This window comes from Trichoplusia ni, chromosome 1, assembly GCF_003590095.1.
Source record: "Trichoplusia ni isolate ovarian cell line Hi5 chromosome 1, tn1, whole genome shotgun sequence".
Classification (NCBI taxonomy): Eukaryota; Metazoa; Arthropoda; class Insecta; order Lepidoptera; family Noctuidae; genus Trichoplusia; species Trichoplusia ni.
Window position 1 is genome coordinate 18,562,650 of NC_039478.1, and position 24,524 is coordinate 18,587,173.

The 24,524-nt window shown below is 34.0% G+C and overlaps 2 protein-coding genes across 3 annotated transcripts in view; one reads left to right on the forward strand and one right to left on the reverse strand.

Moving 5' to 3' along the window:
• The window catches only part of LOC113497904 (pre-mRNA-splicing factor ATP-dependent RNA helicase PRP16), a 110,370-nt gene extending 108,150 nt beyond the window's left edge, over window positions 1-2,220 (reverse strand). Inside the window, exons 1-2 of the mRNA XM_026877710.1 lie at window positions 1,735-2,220; window positions 165-461 (exon numbers count right to left, since the gene is read on the reverse strand). Of these exons, the coding sequence (XP_026733511.1) occupies window positions 165-461; window positions 1,735-2,066 (629 nt within the window). The 5' untranslated portion in view covers window positions 2,067-2,220. The remainder of the gene's footprint in view (window positions 1-164; window positions 462-1,734) is intronic.
• Window positions 2,221-3,937: 1,717 nt separating this feature from the next.
• The window catches only part of LOC113497935 (adenylate cyclase type 2-like), a 165,127-nt gene continuing 144,540 nt past the window's right edge, over window positions 3,938-24,524 (forward strand). For both annotated transcript variants that reach the window (XM_026877755.1, XM_026877774.1), the window contains exon 1: window positions 3,938-4,271. In XM_026877755.1, the coding sequence (XP_026733556.1) occupies window positions 4,223-4,271 (49 nt within the window). In that variant the 5' untranslated portion in view covers window positions 3,938-4,222. The remainder of the gene's footprint in view (window positions 4,272-24,524) is intronic.

Consider the following 24,524-nt stretch of genomic DNA (forward strand, 5'->3'; position numbering starts at 1 on the left):
TCATTGGGTTTAAAACTAGTCAGGTGAGTTAAACTTATGCCAACAATTATGAATCTGCCTCACGAAAGTTATTATGAAATAGAAATTGAAAGATTTAAACATCTTAATGACAGCAACTTTTTTAACACTTCGGTAATATTAAGCAAAAAAATAGTGCTTCATACTTAGGAGTCCTAGGTTCATCCTTAAACCTGGGTTCATAGTAACTTCTTCTAGAGCTATCCCCTCTCCTGTCAGAATCACGATCTCTTCTATCCGAGTCTCTATCTTTCCTTCTATCTCTATCTTTGTCCCTCTCTCTCCTGTCGTCTCTCCTATCATCCCTTCTCCTGTCTCTATCACGATCCCTCCTGTCGTAACGGTGGCGGTAATAACGATCATCTTCGTCATCTTTCGATCTTGTTTTCTTTTCTTCTTGTGTTGAATTGTGAACACCTTTTTCTTTTGCTTCCTTTTCCCTTCTGTAAGTTAAACAAAGCATTTAATGTAACTGTTAACTGGCTTGTTAAAAAGGTATGCCATTTTCGGAGATTTGAAGTATTGGTTTGAGGCTCCAACTATTAAAACCTATTAAAATAATTGCCCAATTTTGTTACTGTACTATATTACTTGGTACTTATTTAGTATTCCTGTATTTAGATGTTTACAATAACAAATAAAACAATATATGAGTTAAACTTTTCAAATGCTTTGAGGACAGATGACTTGTAGGTGGGTAGTATTAATGATAAGGAAACCACAATATTTTATCATATTATTATAACTTTCATTAGAGCTTTTATTAAGGAGCCTTAAAATATTCTCCTGATGTTAAAAATAAGCACCAGTTATGAAACTTGGCTTGCCATCAGCGATGTAACAAAATTACTGAATCCAGTTTTATTTTTTGTTTGTGTTCGCTCAGCTGAGATTAACAATGTAGGCCTCACGATCTTCTCATGTATGTTTGGGATCCTGGGAAGATGTCAGGGTGACCTTATAGGTTCGATCCAAGAACCAATGTGACATTTTCAATATATTAAAGACCATCTCTTATTAAAGGCATAATTACTCTTAGAAGCGACTAAAAATGTTATAGAAAAACATTGTGAGGAAACCTGGATTCAAACTGTTAGAATCTGAAACTGGCAATAAGGAGCTGGTTAGGTAATCAATGCTGTACCTTCTCGGTTTGGATGAAAGTATGCTGTATATTCCACCGCAATGAGACATTAGAAATATTTTTTGGGATTCCAACAAATATCACCTCAATAGTTTATATTGTATTAAAGCAGTGTTTTTTCCACAAAAAAAAAACATTTATTCTGACAAAAAATGTGAAACATGAACAAGGTTATGATCAAATTACCACTACCCACAAATAAAAAGTGATCCTTACTAAAAAGATACTACCTAACCTATTTTATCGTCAAAATTTTATTACATTAATAGAAGATTTTTTATGTTTTGCCTATTGAACTATAAAATGCTATGCATATAGGAATACTTTATTATGCGATAGTATAAGAATTACTTCAGTTTGTCCATAAACTTAGTTTAAAAGTTCAGCTCATTTAAAAAGTTTATTAATGTATAAAATTTTGATATTTCTAATACTTTCACCAGTTACAGAGCGCTAAAGCAACTAGAAAATCATATAATTCAAAAATTATTCTGTTATTTCCTCATATTATGAAATACAAACAGACTTATAATTTACCACAACAGTGCAACAAGTAAAACAAACTTCTTCACCTTTGTAATCGCTCCAGCATCCGTTCCCGCGCTTGTTCTGATATACCACCAGTGTACGTCGGCGTTTCTTCGTTATGCTTCCTATATTTACGTTCCTTAGAGGTACTAGCTTCCCCCTTGTTGCTATCAGCATCATCATCATTATTGTCATCTTGGAATGATATCAGACGGTTCTGTTTACGCTTCGCAGCAGCCAGCTTATCCAGACCCAATAACGAAGGCTTTGCAAACTGAAATTCAGCAGGGGCTTCCTTCTTTTTTAAAATAAGACCGCCCGGAGCATCGCCCGATGTTCCCTCCAAACGATGCAAGTTATCATCTTCTTCTGCCATCTTAAGTACACTTATTTAACACCAATACTTATTAACTAAGTAAAACTACTTATTTATGTCAGCTTTATCAGTTTTAAGAGGTTATTTAGAGTAAAATAAACTACAAAAACATTGCGCTTGCTTGTGAAGACTCCGAGTGACATAAGTATGACAAGACAGATGTTATTTGACATTGACAGTTACATTCAGAACTGCCAGGCTAAAAAAAACTTGATTTATTTAGCCAAAATATTTATTTTTTATTAAAAGTTATTGTTATGAAGGCCTTTAATTTCTTTTAACAATTTTTTTTTTGTGTGTTTGTACCAAAACTATAATAATCCGTTATTAAGTATTAAAATGAAAAATTTGTATAAGTTTTAAAATGAATGTCACTATTTCCGTGTTAAAGAGTTCACGTATCACTTCAGTCGTCTTGGATTGCCAGAGTATTTGGAATAGAGATTACACCTACACAGGTGCAAGCATATTATTTTTATAGAGCACACGTGAACACGCGCTTGTGCCGCATAATATATTTGACTGCACGGATAGAAGAGTGGTATACGTATCGCGAGTTCGATCTCCGATTAACGCTCAAATGTAGGAAAATGACAATTATCGTATTGATTAATCACGTGACTTTGATCTGTCATCTTCATCCATTCGAGCGTTTTCTATTGACGTTAACGATTATAAAAAAAAATCACTTAGCTAAAAGTAATATTGCAAAATCTCTTTAGTTCACTCCGTAAAATGCCTAACATTCAAAACCTCACATACTAGTTACAAACAAAAATACTAGACAACATACGGCGCTATTGTATTCATGGCTGAATAGGTAAATGGTTAATAGTCTGTCATCTACATAATGTACGATGCAACGCTGACATTTGAGACAATACTTAATAGCGAACGATATTCATTTCAGGGTCAAAAATGATTGTCAAGGATGACCTCCAATTCACATACTGGATATTAGTCTCTATGTTCGTTGGGGTGGTCTTATAACATTTTATAATGTAGTACTGCCCGAGTTGTGGAAGAGATGGCGCATAACACAGAGGAGTGCGGTATCTCTTTTCCTCAACTACAGCACCTTATAATATTTTTATAGGCGGTAGTAGGGATTCTGTAAAAGGCAGTTTAGCGTACGAAGAAATAGAACACATTAATGCTTTCTATTACATTTAAATCTAAATGTCCCCTGTTGATGAGCTCGCATTATATTAAATGTTTGAAAATTGAAACTCATAGATATAAGTATAAGGCAGGCATTTTTTTAAATAGGATTAGCCTTAGCACGCTTCTACTGCCCGTTTTAGTAACACAATTTAACCTCTTTTAACCATAGCGTGGTCATATCTCAATAAATGGATTGCACAAACATTCAAGTCAGATACTAAGACACACCGAGACTTAGATCACACAAGAGCTTCTTCTGCTGGGGATCGAATCGGCTATCCGTCGCGCATTGTGGGTTTTGTGTGGTAATCTTAACCACTCGGCTACGGTGTAGTCGGATTGTAAAACAGTTCTCTTCAGTTTAAAGACTAGGTACCCGAGAATCGGGTAAATGACAACACCCATCTATAAAAAGCATCCTATAAATAAATAATTCCCAATTGTCACTATCAGCGGCTCTGTTAAATAAATATACTTGACAGAAAATGTGGATAATTGCTAATTTATCTTGAGCACTTAAAGCATTGCGGTGAATAATTTATTAACCAAGCTATGCAGCATAGCCATTTAAGTCTTAAATTTACTTAGGTCTTTCCATTCACAAATAAAAGCTAATAATTACAAATAAGAACCTAATATACATACGTACAGTATTTGTTGCAAATTGCTCTCACATATAAACCTTTCAATTTGTTCCATCAACGAAAATAGACCAGTTTGTGATCATCTCTTGTGGTATTTGGACGTGTGTGTGCCAAGCAGAAAAATACGCGTATTGGCGCGAAACGAAACTTACGCGAGTGTTTTTTTTTAAATTGTTATTGGAATTGGTTTCATTCATCCTTAATTGCGTTCGGATACCCCTTTGACGAAAATGTGTTGTGTAAAGTTATGTGAAGTGAAGTGAAGGACAATTTAGGGGTTATAAATTATACGGGTGACAAGTTTATTTTAAAGTCTGGTTTTTGTGCTAGAAATATACTTGTGTAGTTATGGCTGATGTGGAAAATACCGGCGGGAAAGAGGTGGTTAAGGAAGAAGGTATGATGTTATTTAGAAGTTACTTTAATTATTGTAGAGACATTTAGCTTGAACTTGAAGAGTCTCTCTTAGTTTAGGTACTAGTTGCATAAAAAAATCACATAACAGCAGATATACTTTCAATAAGAGAACAAAAGGCACTTATCAATCATTTGTCTCAATGCTGAGGCCACAGAAATTCTTTTGTCAAGTTAATTAAACGCCCGACGATGTGTTGTATGGCCATTATTCTAGGTAGGTTTATTATAGGTACACCAAGAATTAAAAAGTTTACTTTTTAAAACCTTTTTGATTATTAAACCGACTTACAAAAAAATCAGGACAGTTATTTACCAAACATATTATAATTAAATTTTCAAGTCTTTAAGTTGCTTGAAAGTTAAATACTCGTTTACCAACATTTAAGCATGCCCTTGCAGCCCAGCATGTTTAAAATAAAAGGTAAAAGCAAAAAAAGAACAATTTCACATAGAGACCTCCTTTATGTGAGGAACTACCTATTGCTCCCGGCTTTATCGGGTATATCCCGGCAGATGTCGGTTACAGCTAGACAGCGCAACTAGAGCCATCACCTTAACGTTTTGAAAGTGCCTGGAAAACGGCCTACTTGAAATAAAAACTTTTGATTTTGATTTTTTTGACAGCTGCAAAAACCTTAACACTCTTTTAGCCGGATAAAACTAGCTTATGTTTTAATCCACGGTCGGAGTACCTCCAAACCAAATTTCATGTAAATACATTACCCAAACACACTCACATAGAGTGTAATAAGTATCACATAATTTTATAATATAAGTGCAATTACCTATGCTAGGGAACCTTGATCCTGCGTGGTAGGCTTGTCCTACGCGTGGATCGAATCTGCGACACGTTGTCCAATGTTCAGTCGCTTTGCAGTACCACTCGACATGGAGCTACTTGCAGGTTTTTCTCCATAAGAATGACATTTTGGAACCGCGCAACTAGAGCCATCACTGCAACGGTTTGACATTGCCTGGAAACGGAATACTTGAAATAAAAAAACGTTTTGTTCGTTTTATGTGTTTACTTCCTATATTTTGTGTGTAGATAAATAATGCGGACAACATCACATACACATTGTTCTGAACCCAAAGTAAGTTGCTAAAGCACTTGTGTTTTGGAATTCAGATACAACGAAGGTACCACAAACACCCAGACCCGAGACAATGTAGAAATGTGAATTTTTACATTGACCCGACCGGGGATCGAATCCAGGACCTCAGAGCTAGCGACGACACCTTGAAACCGGTGCACACCGGTACACAAATTTAATATACCTTAAGCGAAATAGTCCGGAATGAAATCAAATCAAATAAATAAACAATTGAGTCCAAATGATCACCGATGTTTGAATACCAAATATCTCTGGAAACAACATTCAAATTAAATTAGGAAATGAACATACTTCATTACGGAGCTTAGAATTAATTTATTTGTGTATTATATGAATCGCGGTAATATTTTAATATTGACTTTCGGTGTGGGGAAGTAACACGAAAGTCAAAATAAATTCTTTTTTGTTCAGATTTCTGGAGTAAATTGTAATTTTACAACATTTAAGCACATAATTATAAACAGTTTCAAAGAAAACTGTTTGCATATTTTTCTGGTTTCGGTACCTAAATAAGTAAGTGTAGCTTTTAGAGCTACCCGCAAAGATAGGTGACTTTTAAAAGCTCTACCGCAGACTAGAATTCAATAACGCATAACAAAGTTTTCAAAAAATCCAGATACAGAGGAGCATTTTGGAAACATAAAATCAAATTTTGATATAGGTTTTTCTTCCTCTATACCTTTTGACATTTTATTCCGGCGTATTGTCTCTTTCATAGATGAGACAAAAGAGTTTTATATATAATAGCTTGTTAGCATTCTAAGCAATTTTAACTTATTATTTTTTAATTAGATCTTTTACTCTACAGAAAAACGTCATACTTACTATAGAAAACTGGCATTACTCATACTGAGTCGTAAGTCAATTTGAAGTCGGGTCTGAATTGCAGATGATTTTGTATGTAGTTATGAGGTAAGCGTGATTTCTTGAAATAAGTAATGTCTATGTAGTATTTATTTATCACTGACTGTTTCGCCCACGTGTAGGTTTTATGGTGGCACAATAATATTACACAATGGTACGAAATTGTACGCCGAAAAGGCGGCGGCAGCAGCGCGAGCCAAATTGCTACTTCAGCTGTCTTCCAAAAGCTTTTATAAAGTAAATGTAAGAACTAACTTTTCATACGGATCTATCAATCTATCAACTCAGTTTCTCCACAACACCCGGTCCTCTGCCTTCTGCATTCAGTCCTACACACACAGCGTTTGACTCGTCCACGCCAACTATGATATCAGACTAAAAACTAACAAGTGATTTCTCAAGCACTCCATCCTTTTGTTATATGGGGCAGGCATACCTACTAAATTTGAAAAAAGTGTAATTTTCCCTTTTATGACGTATTTGATTGACTATCTAAATATTTTTGGGTTGTCGTCCCACCTTTCGCTCTTTAGGATCGTCCCTTAGGGAGGCTTATTTCCAGTATTAAGAGTAGGCAGTTTATCTAACATTTTGTTGTTCAAGTAACCAAACATAATTTGGTGGAAAATCTCCGAAAATTCATTGTTATAGGACAAAGAAAGTGACATGTTTTTTTTGCATCAAGAGTTACAAGATTTGCTCTAGTACGTTGACCGCAATTATTTTTCAGCAAAATGCATTTCGTTTTTCATAAATCTGTTTTCAAATCATTATCGTGTGTGAGGCATTTATTTATTGTTTGCTTTGTGTTTTATTTGGCGTAAAGTACGCGATGATACTTTAGTATAAGCTCTTATGGCGGTAGCTGTTTAGAGATGAAAGCCACTCACACTTCATGCACGAAGATATTTAAAATCAAATTTAAATATTATTTTATTTCTTGCGTTTATTCTTCATTATGAATAAGAATAGCAAACACTTAGAATAATTTCGTTTTATGTGCTACTAAACTTTGATATCCAAACAGTGTTCTAGGGAAGATGTTTTTATACCGCTTTATCTCGCATTATTTTTTATTACACAAACGTAAAACTCTCATGCGCGTAGTACATTTTTAATATGAAGAAACTGTACTGTTTGCTCAAATATTTTTTCATTATCTCTCTGTCGCTATAAGTGCCTTTTCTGAGCTTTGATTAGATCAGTTTTCAGTCTATCCATATGCTACTAGATACCATAGTTAACTGTTTGTGACTATGCTAATTCTTACCTACATTATTATATTTAAGTGTGTATACTTAGTTCACCCATTAGCATACACAGCTAAGAACTAAATCTCTTTCTCGTCACCGCGTCGCCTGAAAAACTTACACAAAAATCAGCCGGTGTTTATGATATGTGTGGCAGTATTCAGGATGCAGTTCACCTGCGTCCTATGAGTAGCCAAGTAGGTGTGGCTCTCCTTAACCATGCCTTTTATAGCGCGCTGCAGGACTTGGTCCACTTAGCATTCAAGGTCACCGTCACTACATGTATCGTTTCCCCTGAGTTTGTTTTGACATTTCCTCTCAAAAATTGTCGACTGCACCAAGCTGAAATCAGCAAAGAGTTTTTATTATACCTATTTGCGGTTGTATTAAATATTGTATGTAATCACCATTTGTTCAGATAGCCGAGGGGTAAAGGTCACTATCGATCCTCGTGTTGGACAAGCATTTGTGTGATCCACGAACGTACATGCACGAACCTTATACATATGACTTTGATTATTGTTAAAACCCCCGCGGCATAAAGATGAAGTCGTAGTAATCGTAAAATGAAGAATATCTTAGGAAAACGCCTGAAGATGCCCAGACCAGTTTATTTTCCATAATTTCTATAGATAAGGCACACACATTAAATCAAACCACGTCAAGTTTTCTTTGAAGTATTGTTTATTTACTATAAAACGCTTCAAAGAGATCGGCATGTTACGAGGTACGCGTGGAATATGTCTCATCGATTCGTTTATTTTTATTATTATTGGACTAGACGTAGCAATTATAAATAAGCTTGCGAAATAATAAACATCTCTACGTGAAGTAGCTTATCATAATAAATCGTCCGATTCTTTTTTAATAACTGACGAAAAATGTATATGTAAATCTACATATTCATTATGCCGCTGACTGATTCATGCTGTCTTCATTTCATCTTCAAATCCATAAACTTATAAAAAAACTCGCATACTTACCTATTTACTAAAATAAAACTGAGTTTTAAGGTAATTGTACCGACAAATCTAGATGATAGACGTGCAGACGGTGGAATAGCACTTAGTAGGTGTTTCATTTTTACCCTTTACGTAAGTAACTCTAAAAAACAAATGCTATGCGATCGTTGTGAAACAAAAATAAAAAACATTGAAGAAAACTGTGACACTTCCGTGAACTTAAGTAGGTACAAGATGTTTAAGTTGTGTTCTATGTGTTGTGTTTACAAGACCCTAAAACCTCGTGGGACATCACCAGCTGGCAATCTTTCAAACCCCTAATTAACATGGAAATGTGGAAAGCTGTAACGTCGTAATTAATCGTTTTATTTCACGACGAATTAAGTACATGAATGTGTACCTGTTATTTTAATAAATGAAAATATTTATAAAAATGATACGTTGCATCAAAAATATTGGAGGTCGTCGATTAAGCTCGTTTTTTTAGATAGAGAAAGAAACTAAGTCAGAATACCTACTTGACGGACAAAAATATGTCTTTTTGTATTTATATTAATAAAAAAATCACGACTGAAACGAAAATAGCGATGAAACTTAACGTTTCATATCCAAATGATAAACTTTCCCTATTTGAGACACACTTCGCGAATTTCTATTAAACCTAATTATCTTAATAAGATCATAAGCTTGGCCACTTCGAATAACATCGGCAGCTAAAAGCTTAATTCGTGGAACTATTTAATAAAACCCTTCGGATCCCAACAAACGGAACGAAAGTGAACTAATTTTGAAGATCTTTTGTAACTTAATGAATTTAGAGATTTGTTCACTTGAGTCGTGGCGAACGCTTAATTGTGTAGAACCTTCAATTTTACTTTTAATTTACCTACTATTTAATTACAAATTACGCTATATACTGTTTTAAATAAGACAAGTTTTGAAAAGTTTATGTTGTTGGTCATGAATGTACCAGTACTAACAATATGTGATCTTATGTGAGTTGATGGAAGTAATTCATTTTTTTCTCCCTTTAATATAATAATACTACAAAGTACTTTATTTTTCAAATTTGAATTGTAGTACATTTCGGTTCGTTCTGGTCCTCATACCAAGCAGAGGTCTATAATAAGTCTCATGGATCACTCTATCCATTTTGTCCAGCGTTGCCAGATTTTTTTATCAAACACAACTGGTTTGCTTCTCCATTTACTAAATCTTACGGAATACCACATGGTCACATATAGATTTTTGACTAAATCAAGATATTAAACTAGGAATTCATATTTAGCATTTGTTAATGAAGGTAATTATGTCAAAGTATCAATGTCACGGCATAAGTTCGTCGCTAAGGGGAACTTTACGCATAATTATAATTACGATTTTGGCATCAACCCAGATGTCACTATGATCTGTTATGGCATCGATGATATGTTAATTTTATAAGCTGCTTATAAGACTCCGAATTAAAATATAAGTTATTAGCGTAACATCTAAAATTAGTTTTTATTGCCTTCGTAATTGTAAATTCTACGCCAATCGTCATATGATATTGAGACTTACAGTTTAAAGATTACAATTATTTGGCCTGCGTATGTCAGCTAAAAATAAATGATGTTCGATTAGAAAAAAATACCAACAAAACTGCAGGATTCTCCGAAGGTCAGTATATACATATGTATATGCTAGTCTCCCTATTAGCTGGACAAAAATCTTTGACTTAAATTTGAAAGTTTGAACTTTCTGACCTTATTTAAGGCAGACATGGGTCAAGATGATTTTAGTCAGAATTTTGATCTATGCCCACGCTGTGTCCTTTGTTTTACTTAAATACAAGTCAGAAAATTTTACGTACAAAAACATTTTTTTAATATGAGAAACAACTCACCTGCCAGCTGAGATGCATGATATATTCCACGGCGCAATATCTGTTTATAAAGACCTGACAGTTTATCTCATTTTTGCGCAAGCTCGAAGATGACTGAAGGTGTTAAAATTTTATATATTTTCTATAATCTCATGATCATAAACCGCTTCCTTTTAACTCCGTCAGTGCCCATCAAAACCGTAAATCTGTGGATAAATCATTTATAGAATTTTAGTGGGCGGAAGCAATTACCTTGAAGAAATTTCCACTGGTGTGTTATGGTGTTGGTATCGGAATAATTATACAATTTGAACCAAGATTACAAGGTTAGTTTGACATACTAGAAGATATTTTTTATTTATGATCTATTGAATAAAAACATATTTTATCATTTTACCTTTCTTTCCTCAGAATCTTCCGCAATCCAACGGATTACATTTGCAGCCAAATGCTTGATGTAACATGTAACACACCTAATTTAGATCAACTTCATATTTCTCACAATTTCAAGAAATTTCATTCGAATTCATAATGTCCCACCATTAGATCATCAATCATTACTATTAAGCGGAACCTATATGTAAATGTATTCTGGTTCCAACTTCGTCGACGACGGCCCTAAATTACAGGATAAATTTAAAAAGTTACCGCGAGACAGTTTTCAATCTGGAACAGAAATTATTTCGTAATTTTCAGGTGCTTCTTGTATGTGATGGATCCGAAATAAGATTTGGCTTTGTTCAGGCAAGAAACTAGGGAAAGTGGTCTTGTTCTATCTGAAATTCGTCTTATGATCTCCAGCAAGATTAATATCTGGTTCAGGATAAATTATTTCAGCAAGCTGAGGCTTTGTTTTCATTAGAGGGCTGGACGAGCGAATTTGGATACTAACGGATTAAAATATCTAAAAGTAGGTTAAGGAATACAGGATACTATAATTATTTTCTTTTAATATTGACACACTTCTCATTATAAAGATCCACCTACAATTTTCTCAAAAGAAAATTCAAGATGGATTTGAAGTTCCGAAACATAAAGTGGGTGTCAAATATATTGGCATTGGATTATGATGATGATGGTCAGTGCTTGCCAATTGTTATCCTTGGCGAGTCCTGGCTCCCGTCCAATTTCATGAAAAGGGAAATTGATGTAATTTTATTCAAAATTTATATTCTCGTTGCGGCCCAAAATAGGTAACCCCATATCTTACGTCAGCGGACAAAGACAGCTGGAGGTTATTAATTTTAGTACGTTTTGAAGAAGATCCTGGAAAGCTCTATTAGTTTGTTTGATCTCGCAATAAGCATTCTAGATCTAAAGACCGTCCATAAACAAAATACAAATAAACCTAAACTAAACAGTAATAATAAATAATGAAACAGCAATAGGACTCAAGACCCATGTCAAAGAAGAATGAGACTACATAATAATTGATGAAATTAGCATTACGAGGAAACTTCCATGCCCGTTACAAAAAAATTGTAAATAAATAGATATGGATCACAATACTGGCAGGCTTACTCTCATAATTATCGAGGACTTTTTCAAACGAATTGAGATCGAATAGGTCTTCTGAAAACAGACACAAGCGCAAATTGATACAGTGGCACGAGTAGGATCTACCCTCGATCGTCAGCTAACGACGCGAAGCTAATAATACAGGATTGCTACACGATCTTGATTAGTTTCGATTGTACCATTTCAGAACCAAACTAGCCAGTCATAAGACCCTAACTGTTATAACGACTCTACTCCTCCAGTCCGCCTATAAAATCCTATATCGCGACATTTTTGAGTACAAATAACATGGTGTATGTTACAAGAATAACAGCGTTCCAAGTTCAAATCGTGGTGACATTTGGCGCTGCGCCAGCGCAAGGCGTTCCGGTAGCTTCACCGTAATGTACCGTTAATGCGAACAGTAAAAGTTTTATATTACTGTAGATAAAAAATTAAAAATACTGCTTAGTCATCGATTGATTTATTTGGAGTTAGTTCATGAACTGAAATGAAGTGCCTGATGTAAATCAAAAAGCTCAATCAAATGTAGCACTGTTTCTTCAATTCATAATAAATGAAGGACCTTGTGTGTTGCTAAACTTCTTTGCAGTCGTTCAATATACCCATGAGGTGTTTTCAAAAGTAAACTATTGCAGTACTCCCTTTAGAACGACAGCAAAGTAAACAAAAGCACGATGACAAAAACTGAAACATAAAACTCTATTTCTGGGACTGTTCAGAAATAAGTGCCATTATATTGTCTTTATGAATATCAAATATCACAATCCCTTGCGATCGCAATACAAAATTTAACATATGCTATGTAAAACGTGAAGTACTGAGATTGTCATATCGCGAAAGAGCATGGCCATTCCCTAGACTCCTACAAGGGTCCTACTGCTGAGTCTCACAGAAAGACTGCATTTGTGGAAGCGAGACCCCACTCTATATTTGTAATGCGCCGTCACGCTTAGACAAATGTAATCGTTGTTTTGAGGGGCAGTGGTAGACCCCTTCTATCTTTAAAATTTCCAAAGCACTTTCGGGTTCAGCCAGTTTTTATTGCACGTCGTAATATTATAATGTGTAGAGTTATCAACTTTAAGGCAACAATTTGTAAAATTGATTTTAAATGCTATTTCACTGCGGGGTAATTGTTATTGTTTAGGTTATTACGTGGTGCGTCACGTTAGCTTCGTGCGTTGATTTTCGGTACCGGGAAGTTTTGGTGACGGCGTAATGTCCTCGAACAAATTGAACCGAAACGAAAAATAATACGAACAACAGACAATAAGTCGTCATATTTCCCTATTTTTTTTTTATTACCTTCGTAAAACTTACATTGTTTATTATTGATTTGAATTCAGCAACATTGCAGTTTATTGCACAATATCAGGCTGAATCATACTTAGACGCATAAGAGGCTAACCAATGGGCATAGCGTCATTGTTAAAAGACTGCACCCATTCAGATGCATGAATGGAAGGATTGTAGCGTCAATGATCGTTCCTCCCGTCCGTTTCCTTGTTAACTCAGTGTGAAATTGTTTTATGATTCGAGCGAGCATTGGGTATGAATGTCAAGTCGTCGGCAAATTGTCTGAGTAATGGTATGGAAATACACAGGCGCGGCTCCCAGCCGTGCACGCTGCGTTTTGCGAAATGTTCAAAATGTTCAACGATTACCGCTGTCATTTTATGTAATTATCTTTTTGGCAGTGTCACTGGATTTGTAGGTGGTCTCATGTTTCAAAATAGACGTCTTTCTAGGTTGTCGGAAGTGAATATTGTAGGTGAAGGTTATCTAGATTACAGATGCAAGCAATGCTAAATTTTTTACTACAGATTGTGTCAGCACGAAATTCTGGCACAATGCGATAAAAACATCTGAGATTCAACGAAAATAATGGTGATCAATTATTTCCTCATTCTCAAATATTTATAAAATACTTCTACCTAAAAGTACATGAAGTCACAGATTATCAAATTGAGATGCGAAATACTGAGCATTCCACATTATTGAGGTATATATAGTTATCAGAGGCTCTTAAATAAATTGATATTATTTGAACTCACTAAATAAATATTGAGGCCTAGTACTCAGTAAATACATACTTAAAAATATAGTTGCTCACTTTAAATTATAATGGGATGTTAATAGGAAACATAGGGTGTAATAAACGGTGCCGGCACGTTATTCTACGTATTTCCGTAGAAGTAATTTGTGTTTGTTTACATAAATACTCACATGCTAATGTGTTATGCAATGTAAGTACGCTTTGATGTTTAGTGTAGTATAAAATTATTATGGGATGGTTATATTACGTGATGTACGCATTTTATGATATAGATATGATGAGAGTAAAATATATTTTAGTTAAATGTTTTGCTAAAAATCTAAGAGATTGCTGCATTATAAAGCGAATGTATAGGAAATATTATTACTTATTTATGTACGTTAGTTGAAAACGATCGACAGAGATCTTCAAAGATAAAATGGATCTTTGCTAAACACTAAGACACGGGTAACAAAGTACTTCGCATTTATTTCCTTATCAAAACCCTGGTCCTTCACATTATGACAGGGTTTCAATTTAAGCCCGCAATTCTCGAAACCCGGCTCGAAACCAGCAATAAAAATAACGCTACGATTGTAAACGTTTTCTTATCCCTTGTGTTTCCATTGTAATCTAGTTACGAGTTAGATTTGGTGGTAAAGACCGGATAGGTACAGTGCTTGTTAAGTGTGGCACTTCGTGGACATGCGGGTTTGATTCTATAACTATTCAGCCTTGTTAAAAACACACTTGCATATTTTTTCATCATAATATAGATTTTTTTGTGAAATAAACTCATACCGTAGTATTAGGTTTTCATTCCTTCATTATGAATTTTATTTTTAGAGTTGCTACTATATTAGTAGTAGTATTTGACAAAGGCCTATTTAAAAAAAATGGCTGCCGACAATTCAATCGCATTCAAGACAAGCATCATTTTGTGTGATACACAATTGCTTCTTCTTCATGCAACTGACTTAAATGTTTGTGGAGCCTCCATGACACAGGGATTCAATTCCTTGTCGTGGTAGTCATTTATTTTAATTAAAACTAAAAGCTAAACGAGATTGCCAATAAAATCATCAAATGAACACTTTTTACAATTTCAAAAGCTCACTCAAGTCCCCTTTTATTCATGAATGTCCTTCGCACGTTCTATTTCAAACATTTGTCAACTAATTCTTCACATATTTACACCATTAACTTCTAGCCTTTTATTTTTGTTAATGTAACGTATATATTCGCGTGTATAAATGTGATAAAGCCGTGTTTACATCTTCTTGAGTTAATGGCACGAGGATGGTGTCATTGTGGAAAATGAGGCGATAAATTGTAAGGGTATTGTGTGAACTCGGTTTTATTTAAATATTTAGATGTACGAGTGTTATGAAGCAAAGTTATTTGAACATTTTATTTTATTTACGTAATAAATATATAGAAGTAAAGTTTGAATTGATTATGATTGTGTACAATTGCAACGGATTAAAACGTAACGACTGATCGGGACTAATCGGGTTTTGTCAACAAGAGTCTGACACTATCCACATTCTATCCGAAGGAGGTACCCACCTCCTTCGCTTTAAGGATTCTCGTACCTACCTTACCACAAACAAAGGCTTGAACAGGACTATTCTCCAAATATTATAATTTGTTACTGTTTAATTAATGATGTTTAACTAAGTGTTTTTATTCCTTCCATCCATAATAAAATAGTCGTTAAACTATTGATTTATGATCGATGAAGAAATATTTGACATTATATTTAAACTTTAAGTACTTTAGCTTTTAATTTTAAACTGCCTGAAATGATGAATTATTCCGAAGGCAGAGTTTCGTGGAGCCCTCATCCTTGCTTTTAATCGGCTCACGCAACTTTCCCGCCATAATTACACCGGACAGACTAAATTACTCATTTTCCGGTATTAAAGGTATTTTTAAGTTCATAATTAATGTGACATTTTAACTATGTTTGAAGAGACAATTTTGTGTCGGTGTCAAATTGTTTTGCGAGGGAATTTATTGGGAAAAGTTGTCAAAATGTGAAGGTACCATATTTGAATACAACTTTAATATTCTTTAAGAGGCTTCATCTTAATACTGATATCAGAGTTTCGATGACTTGCAAACTTCTCCAACAACTTTCTTTCCATGGAAAACCCAAGACAGCATAGTTTAACTCAAAAAGAACATCGGGACATCTTATGGTACAATACCACAATGTGGCCCTTCTATAATATTGTTAAGAGAATAGAAACATAACATCGACTGCAAATAAAAACTACTGGGCCAAACTTGATGAAATTTTTAAGGTTTTTTAATTTAAAACCATCAAAAATATTCAAAAACAACTCAGTCAGCAAAAATACAGAAGTAAAAATGTCTTTAACTACTTAATCTATACTAATATATAAAGCTGAAGAGTTTGTTTGTTTGTTTGAACGCGCTAATCTCAGGAACTACTGGTTCGAATTGAAAAAATATTTTAGTGTTGAATAGACCATTCATCGAGTAAGGTTTTAGTCTATACTAATACTAGCTGTTGCCCGCAACTTCGTCCGCGTGGTTAGAAGATGTAAGTTATGATTTATACCTGCCCTTTTTTTTCCACATTTTATATTGTATCTTCACTCCTATTAGTCGCAGCGTGATTCTATATAGCTTCTATATAGCGGAGCAAAGATACAATGGAAAATGTGGAGGTAGAAAATCATAACTTATATGTATCCCTAGTCCTATCCTAGTTGGACTATATATCTCATTGGTCAAAATCTTCAGAATATCCGTGACGTCTCCACGCCGCTTCGCTGCCTCGTCATATCGTCGATTATAAATTCGCCACACGAAATCATTACACATATGACCTTATTGCCACGTGGTCACCTATTCCTGACCAGGTGTTTACGATACACTGATTCATAGAAAACCAAGCTATAATTTATGCGAGTAATTTCTCTTTATAATACCAATGCTTATAATTATTGGTTATAAATCGCTTCAATGTTTTGTCTTAATATTTATCTTGTTGACTGTTGTTTGGATGGTTATAATGTTTAGCTATCAGTTGGTATAAAATGGACGTTTTTAAATATTTTTTAGTCTGTTCGAGGGATTTAAATTGGCACAATTAAAAAAAATAAATGGATATTGTTACCTTCCATAAAATCGTATTCTTGCACGAGTAAATAATATGACTGCATGAATAGCCGAGTTGTTTAGGCTACCACGCCAATCCCAGTGTGCGCGACGTGTCACGGGTTCGATTTCGGCGTGAATCACGAATGTTTGTCTCAGGTCTTATTGTTTTGTGCATGTGCCTTGAGTGTGATAAATTTATTAGTGCTTTATTAAACAAGGAACGAAATGTATAAAACTATTAACGTGTTTTGAATATGACAAAATAAAAAAAAAACAAGAATAATCTTAAAATAATGTAATAGACATAAGAAATAGAACCACTCAAAACATTAGAATGATGGTAAAAAAAATCATTCCGTCACTATATTTTACTCAACTATAATTAAAATCATCTAACTTTTAATTACTTTGAATAATAATGTAATTAGCAAGGTGCGTGAGTCAACAGGACAAAGTCCTGTTACGCAACATTAATAAAAAATAATTAAATATTTTATATTTCAAGAAAAATAACGAAAAATAAAAATAGAATTCTTTTTTAACAGAAACGGCCTAGGTTCTCGTTCTTCCTAAAACCCGTTTTTGTGACATAGCCCGCAAAAGTACCTCTACGGTAAGTGTGTAATTTACTGAATGCCTCTTAAACAGCTTGACCGATGGCCGTTGGGGGCTTAGAGTCACAAAAAAATATAAAAAGGATTTAAGTTTTCTATCTTCAATTTAATATCTAAATCGTTTCAAATATCATCTCGGTCAATGTCGGTCGGCCCTGATGGTAATGATATTAAAAAGGAACATATTACATTGCGTGTAATACTCCCGAGAGCATATTTCTGTGGTATATTAATATCGACATGTAGACTAATTTTAGTCGCATGGAAGATTTATTACATTTTCCAAGACTAATCTCCTCGGTTGAGATGCCTCTGAAAATAGGATGAACTTAATGAAAATTGTAATATTTTTCTCTAAATACGACGTATTTACAAAGATTCAAGTCATGTTCTAAGTTTCGCATATTGTACCGTATTATATTATTTTGTTCTGAATAATTTTATAACGAACGAAATACATATCCAAAACTACATCACTATTTAGGTTTACTCAAAGTAAAAAAATGATACTCGATTGTCGTAAAAAAAATCTTGAAAACAAAACCTTTGACATCGTCATCCATTTCCATTTCAAAATTAAAAGCCATTAACATAAAAGTAAATACTCTCCCTAATGCATCTCTTACAAAGCAAGATGGCATCTTGACCTCACCATCACCTTTAAGTAAGACGGTAACAGTTATGGAAGAGGGGGATATCGCTCTATGCGATGTAGAGCAGTGTCTCGTTTCCACACCATCTGCTTCAAAAGATGGTGGTAGGATTCAGGCACATTGTGTCTCAGGAAATATGTGGGTCGCGACCCGTTTCAGATCGCCTCATAAACATGGCAACAGGCGTATGAAGCCTAATGCGTGCTAATAACGTACATTTTCGGAAAATGTAAGATGGCGTAATAGTTTATTGGAGGGAAAGGGATGTCAATGACATCTGGAAAATGTTTTGGATTTGTTTTAGGGGTATCAGTGTAATCTCTTCTTTTTTATCAAAGAATCAGGAGTTGCAGTAATACAGAATCAAAAATTCGTGATAGTCGTTTCGTCTGGAAAAGGTGACATGTGGGAATGAGTCAAGTCAGTGGTTAGATTCTCTGAATGCATAACAATAGCTTACGACTTAGTCCAATCCTAGCCATCATTTAAAAAGGGAGAGATAAAAAAAAAGGTTTTCTCATTGAATATTTTTTTAATGGTTTCTTAATTAAGGTATTACCGTATTTTACCATCATATTTGATGAATCTTCTTGTATATCACTAGTCAAAAAACCTGATTTTATTTATAGGTTTAATCATACAGGTAATGATCATGACTATATTATATGCCTTTGTCCAAAGTCAAATAGACAGATACACCTGCCTCCCAAACATAAAGACTTCCTATTTCCTAAGCGCATGATCTAGTATTCACAACAAAGCAAATTCTAACAAAACGCGTTGTTCAAACGGGAAGCATGTTACGTTCATAAGTAGTCTGCGTGTGACGGACTAACAGCTGTGATTCTAAATATGACTTCGTTTATTTGTATTGGGCGTTACGTCTCGTATTGTTCCTGAATATAGAACTAATGGTAAATGCGGAATAAATGCGGACAACATCACATACATTGTTCTGAACCCAAAGTAAGTTGCTAAAGCACTTGTGTTATGGAATTCAGATACAACGAAGGTACCACAAACACCCAGACCCGAGACAAAGTAGAAATGTGCATTTTTACATTGGCCCGACCGGGGATCGAACCCGGGACCTCAGAGATAGCGACACCTTGAAACCGGTACGTACGCCACTCGACGACGGAGGTCGTCATGGTATTTATCAAGTTTAAGATATGTGCCATTTGTATTACCTATTAATCGCCCACGTGCAAATTCATTTATAAACTGTATTTCTGTAGTTTCTGTTTTCAAGACTTATATTTAATTGAAAGCTTTTTCTGACGTTTATTGAGTTTATGGTTTGATCCACGAATACTTGTTATGAGTCTGGCCCAAAATCATATGATTTAAGTGCTATACACTTGTCGGTGTTACAACTTTTTCTATCCATGGCTACGTCTTCAACTTTGTTGTATTTTCCCACTTCTCTTCATTCTTTAATCCAATCTCAGTACATTCTTCTTGACATTCCTTATTTTCTTCTCGTTTTCAGTTTTCCTTTTATGGCGCATTATCCAATATCCAAGGCGAAATACAGCCAGTAAGCAAATTACTAACCTTGATACCACCTTCCTTAACAAACCGCATTCTGTCAAAACAAGGTTTTCAGTTAATAAAGCGGATATTACATAATTACATCGATAATTAATAATTAATAACATCAACAAATAGATTATACCTACCATATTATATAAGAACAAATACACAGAGATAATTGATTTAAGTACAAAGGGGCCACATAAGAGGGTCGTTAATCTGAATAATTCTATTGTGGCTGGCCTTAAAAGGAGCTAAATAAATAAAGGAGCCGAGGTATAGCTGCTATGAAATAACGCTTACCGTCGCAAGAGGATGCGTCATGAATGTAATGAGTCCGCATTGGTCGAGATATGATTGAGTGCAGAATCCTGATTGTATGGTCTTCCGTATATGGTAATGAGGGATAACGAAATTGTAGCATTAAAAAATAAAAAAGGCATGAAATAAATAAATAATCTAAAATATTAATTTGGGGGGAGAAAAAGAAATATTGATTTCCCATTCCAAAACTTTTTTTTAATGGCTAGTCCATATTTTAAAGTCAAGAATAGGTACGTAAAAAATAATTAAGCATTATATTGGAAATAACACATTATTTTATTTTTAATCAGACTTTCATGTTATTTGTAATTTGTATTTAAACTTTTTCTTTGTTTCTATAATACTGTTCTACTGTTTGAGGTCACAGCCGTGTTCAAAGACTTGGGCAACTCTAGTACAATCATATTAAGCTTAGTTAGTGAGGTTAACAAGTTTGAACTGCCGTACTTAGTAACTATTCGAACATTAGCCGGTATTCTGTCGATTTATTTGAACAATTAAGGCACGGGATCGAAGCGAACAATAGGTTAAAAATGAATTAATTATAAGTCATTTAAAAACCGTAACGTTAAAAGATCAAGTGGTCCACTCCTCTACAACTGTCACACTAAGCCACACACTTAAACTATGTACTTTTTTGTGAGTATTAGATAAACATAGTTATTTCTAAATACACAAATTACATCCAACATACAAAACAAATGAGCTTGCTCATCACACAAAAAATATCCTGGGTGGGAATCGAAAGCACGACACTTGGTGTATCAGTCAGAGCCACTTACCAACAGGGGCTAGGCCCTCTATTAGAATAATTTAAAATAGTAAACGATGTTTTAAGCTTTAAACCCTAAGTGTTGTTGAGCAAATCCCATATTTACATGGGATTAATGATGATTTAGGAAAACTTGTGTTTTAGCTCTCTTAAATGCATACTTTCATAGCTCTACATTTCTTCTGTGACTCTAGTTTACACGTCATGCTATTACTCGTAGTTAATATGCTGTACGTTTGATATTGTTATCTCGTACATGACTCAACTCCAAGTGACATGAAACAAGTTTATTGAAACTCAAATGTAACATATTTATGTTATATCTGTGTGTCCCTCTATGTCTAGTTTTGCCGAAATTAGATTCGGCAAACTTCGAACTAAACTTTCTTCAATGTTATGATTGAGAGTTGAGAATAAGTTTCATCTGGGAGTTTGTATTGAAAAGTGACCGTAAGTTTTTATTAAATACAATATTTAGTATTGGAAACTCGTGAGCTGAACTTTGAATGTGTGTGTTTACAATATATTTTTCTTTATATACGAAGCCATCGTGTAATCATAGTAAACACAATATATATTTTAGCTTTTGCTTATTTCATTAAATTAACGACTAGCAGTTGCCCGCGACTTCGTACGCGTGGTTAGAGTGAGTTAGGATTTTTTTTTAAACGGATTCGTTTATATTAACGATCTAAATATGTAATTAAGAACATATTTATATTTGGTTTGTTGTGTCACCCCAGAGATCTCACGTGACGCAATTTCCATTTGTAAATATAAAATAGGTCTCTACAAAAATAAACATATTTTGTATGTGTTCTATCACACATTTAATAATGGTTCAGGTTTTCTTTTGTTATGTTATATATCAAGGGGCAGCTGTGTTGATCTGAGTCCGTCGAGATTGTACGTGTCGTGTCACACGTAGGTTCTCTCTAAGGGATTGTCTGCGTCATAGCATTAGATGTTTCTTATTGGTATATATTAGTGTAATTTGTAACGGATGTTTTTATATTATGTGTTTGTGTGGGAAAAGACAATCGGTTATAAAGCCGGTTCTGGTGTTTAAAGCTACTTTTATTTTTTTTTATATTTATGGACAGTCTTTTTTTGTTTCTCATAATAATAATCTATTCGTTACTTATATCGATTATAAGTACTGGTCAAACTCGGGAAACAGGATAATTTATTATTTGATGATATTCAAAATATGCTTTTCATAACTTTCCGTTACATACATTTTTTTTAATTTTCAGTAACATCCTGTAAAGTTCATCCATTAACTTTATATACGATGAATCGATTGAAAAAACTCCGAATCAACTATTTCCAGCTTCAATAGAAACATTTGGTTGAAGTCTGATGGACACGAAATAAACTAAGTGGTCAAGCGAAGTGGAAAAGCAATAAGGGTCGGAAATGTCAGGAAAATAAAAGCTTCAAACTATTATGTGGATGGGTTGTAGGAGCGAAAGGATGCTTTTGCTGAATGAATGAAATGAGTTACAAATAACTTTAGTCATAAAAAGTATTTTTTTTAACTAAAAATGGCTTTTGAAATATTCAATCATCATATCGCCTCACGAACCCACCACCACGTCAGATCATGATTAAGAACTCCGTTTGGATCCGAAAGTAGACAGACTATCCCAATATATATGCCTGAGTTGTTCAAAAATGCAAAACGGAAATAGTTAAAACTTTTAATATTAAAATGAAATTCGGTCAAACATTTTTCGAACTTATTGTTCCATGCCACATGCCACTCCTAACTTCTGTAAACGTTGACGAAAAACAGTTGTTATATAAAACGATTTACAACTGTTGTTGGGGTTGTTTGGTGATACCAGTGATCATGGGATCCGGGGAAACGTCACTGGCTTATTGTAGCTTTGCCAAGCGTTTCTGATTGTTTAAAAATCCTTCGCATGAACTATTACAAACAGTGTGATTGCGGTAAAAGTCAGATTGTTTTTGCCCCTAATTTTCTTCTTCATACTTCGTTGGAAGCTTGCCAGGTCTGCAACTGGTGGTTGGATTATTCTTTTTTTTTAATGTTTAGTTTGTCTTGGCTTTTTGATTAATAATAGATTTGGTAGTACTTTTTGGAGAAATTGTCGCATAACTATGCCATTGAGCTGACATTGAGATTTTGTTAAAAATTCAATTTTTTTCTTACGTTTCATGTTTAAAAATAAAAGCGATCAATAATTATAAATACATTTTTATTTGTATCTTATGGTATCAATTGTTAGTATATCCGATAATAGATGTTAAGACGCACATAAAATATTCCGACACAACAAATAGATTTTTGATGTATATTGTTTCAATTATAAAATAAATAGAGCTACTTAATGACAATCAAACCCTTTAAACGAATATCAGTTGCCAAAGGGAACATTAATGGAATGTACTAATGCTACAAATACGATATAATATTTCCGCATCACATAACATGCTTAATGCCAATTTAATATAGACGCTACTTTATTTTTTACGACACGAGTAGGGCCTCAGCTACTGCGGTTTGTAAAGACTATTGTAGTATTGATAAGAGATGCCGCTATCCACTGTGTAGAGCACCGTCCCGCTTACCCAATTACAAAACTGAGGTTAAGATATAAACCGTGGTATTATATCTTGGCATTTTACAGCAATAATTAAAGTAACGTTATTTACCTACACGAAGCTTCTTGAATAAAAGTAAATAGATTTTGTTTATATAAACAAAAGCAGTTTGGCAATATGTCAACATTATTCGAAATTGTAAAGAGTGTGTTTACAGTCCACATAATTTCACATACTTCTATGAAAAGCTGAGCATTTCTCACGGAGAATAAATTATAATCGAAATTCTTCTCATTCCGATGAAGAAAAAGCAATAAATTATAAGGTGAATTATTTAGGAATTAACACATTTTTTCTACGGAATCACTTTATTATGCTTCGGAGAATATTCTTATTTACGTGAGCAGTATTTTATCATTTCTTGGAACGCCTAATATTAATAATTGTGATCCTGATAATAAGGATTTGATATAACTTGTTATTTTTAGGTTGAAACTTCTGAAATCTGTTGCCAATGGAGGTGCAAAAATACTTCTTAAAATTGTTCGCTAAATGAAGCCTACATGTAAAAACTAAAAACAATATAGGTATAAAAACAAAAAAAAAATATTTACTATTTTTATTAAATAGACACTCGCGTAAATGCTGATTTTTCTCAAAACCAAAGTAAACTACAAAGTATGATTAAAAAAGAAAACGAATTTAAACTATTTTCACCCAATAATAAGGAGAATTAAAAAGTAATAATAATTAAGCCGAACGGTAGCGACGGGCACAATTCACTTCCAAGTCAATTATAATAAACAAATAACAACTGAGTCAAGCAATAAAAGTCAAATGTACGAATAAAAATACAAAAAAAAATTGACTTTAAAAAAGAAGTCTGCGCGCTCATAAGCAATAAATGAACTCGCAAAACCTTTTCATTTCTAAATTCGTCTCCGCGTGACATTTACGACGCATTAAAAAGAATAAACTATTCTAAATTCAAATTTACAATGCAACATTTCCCCGCGT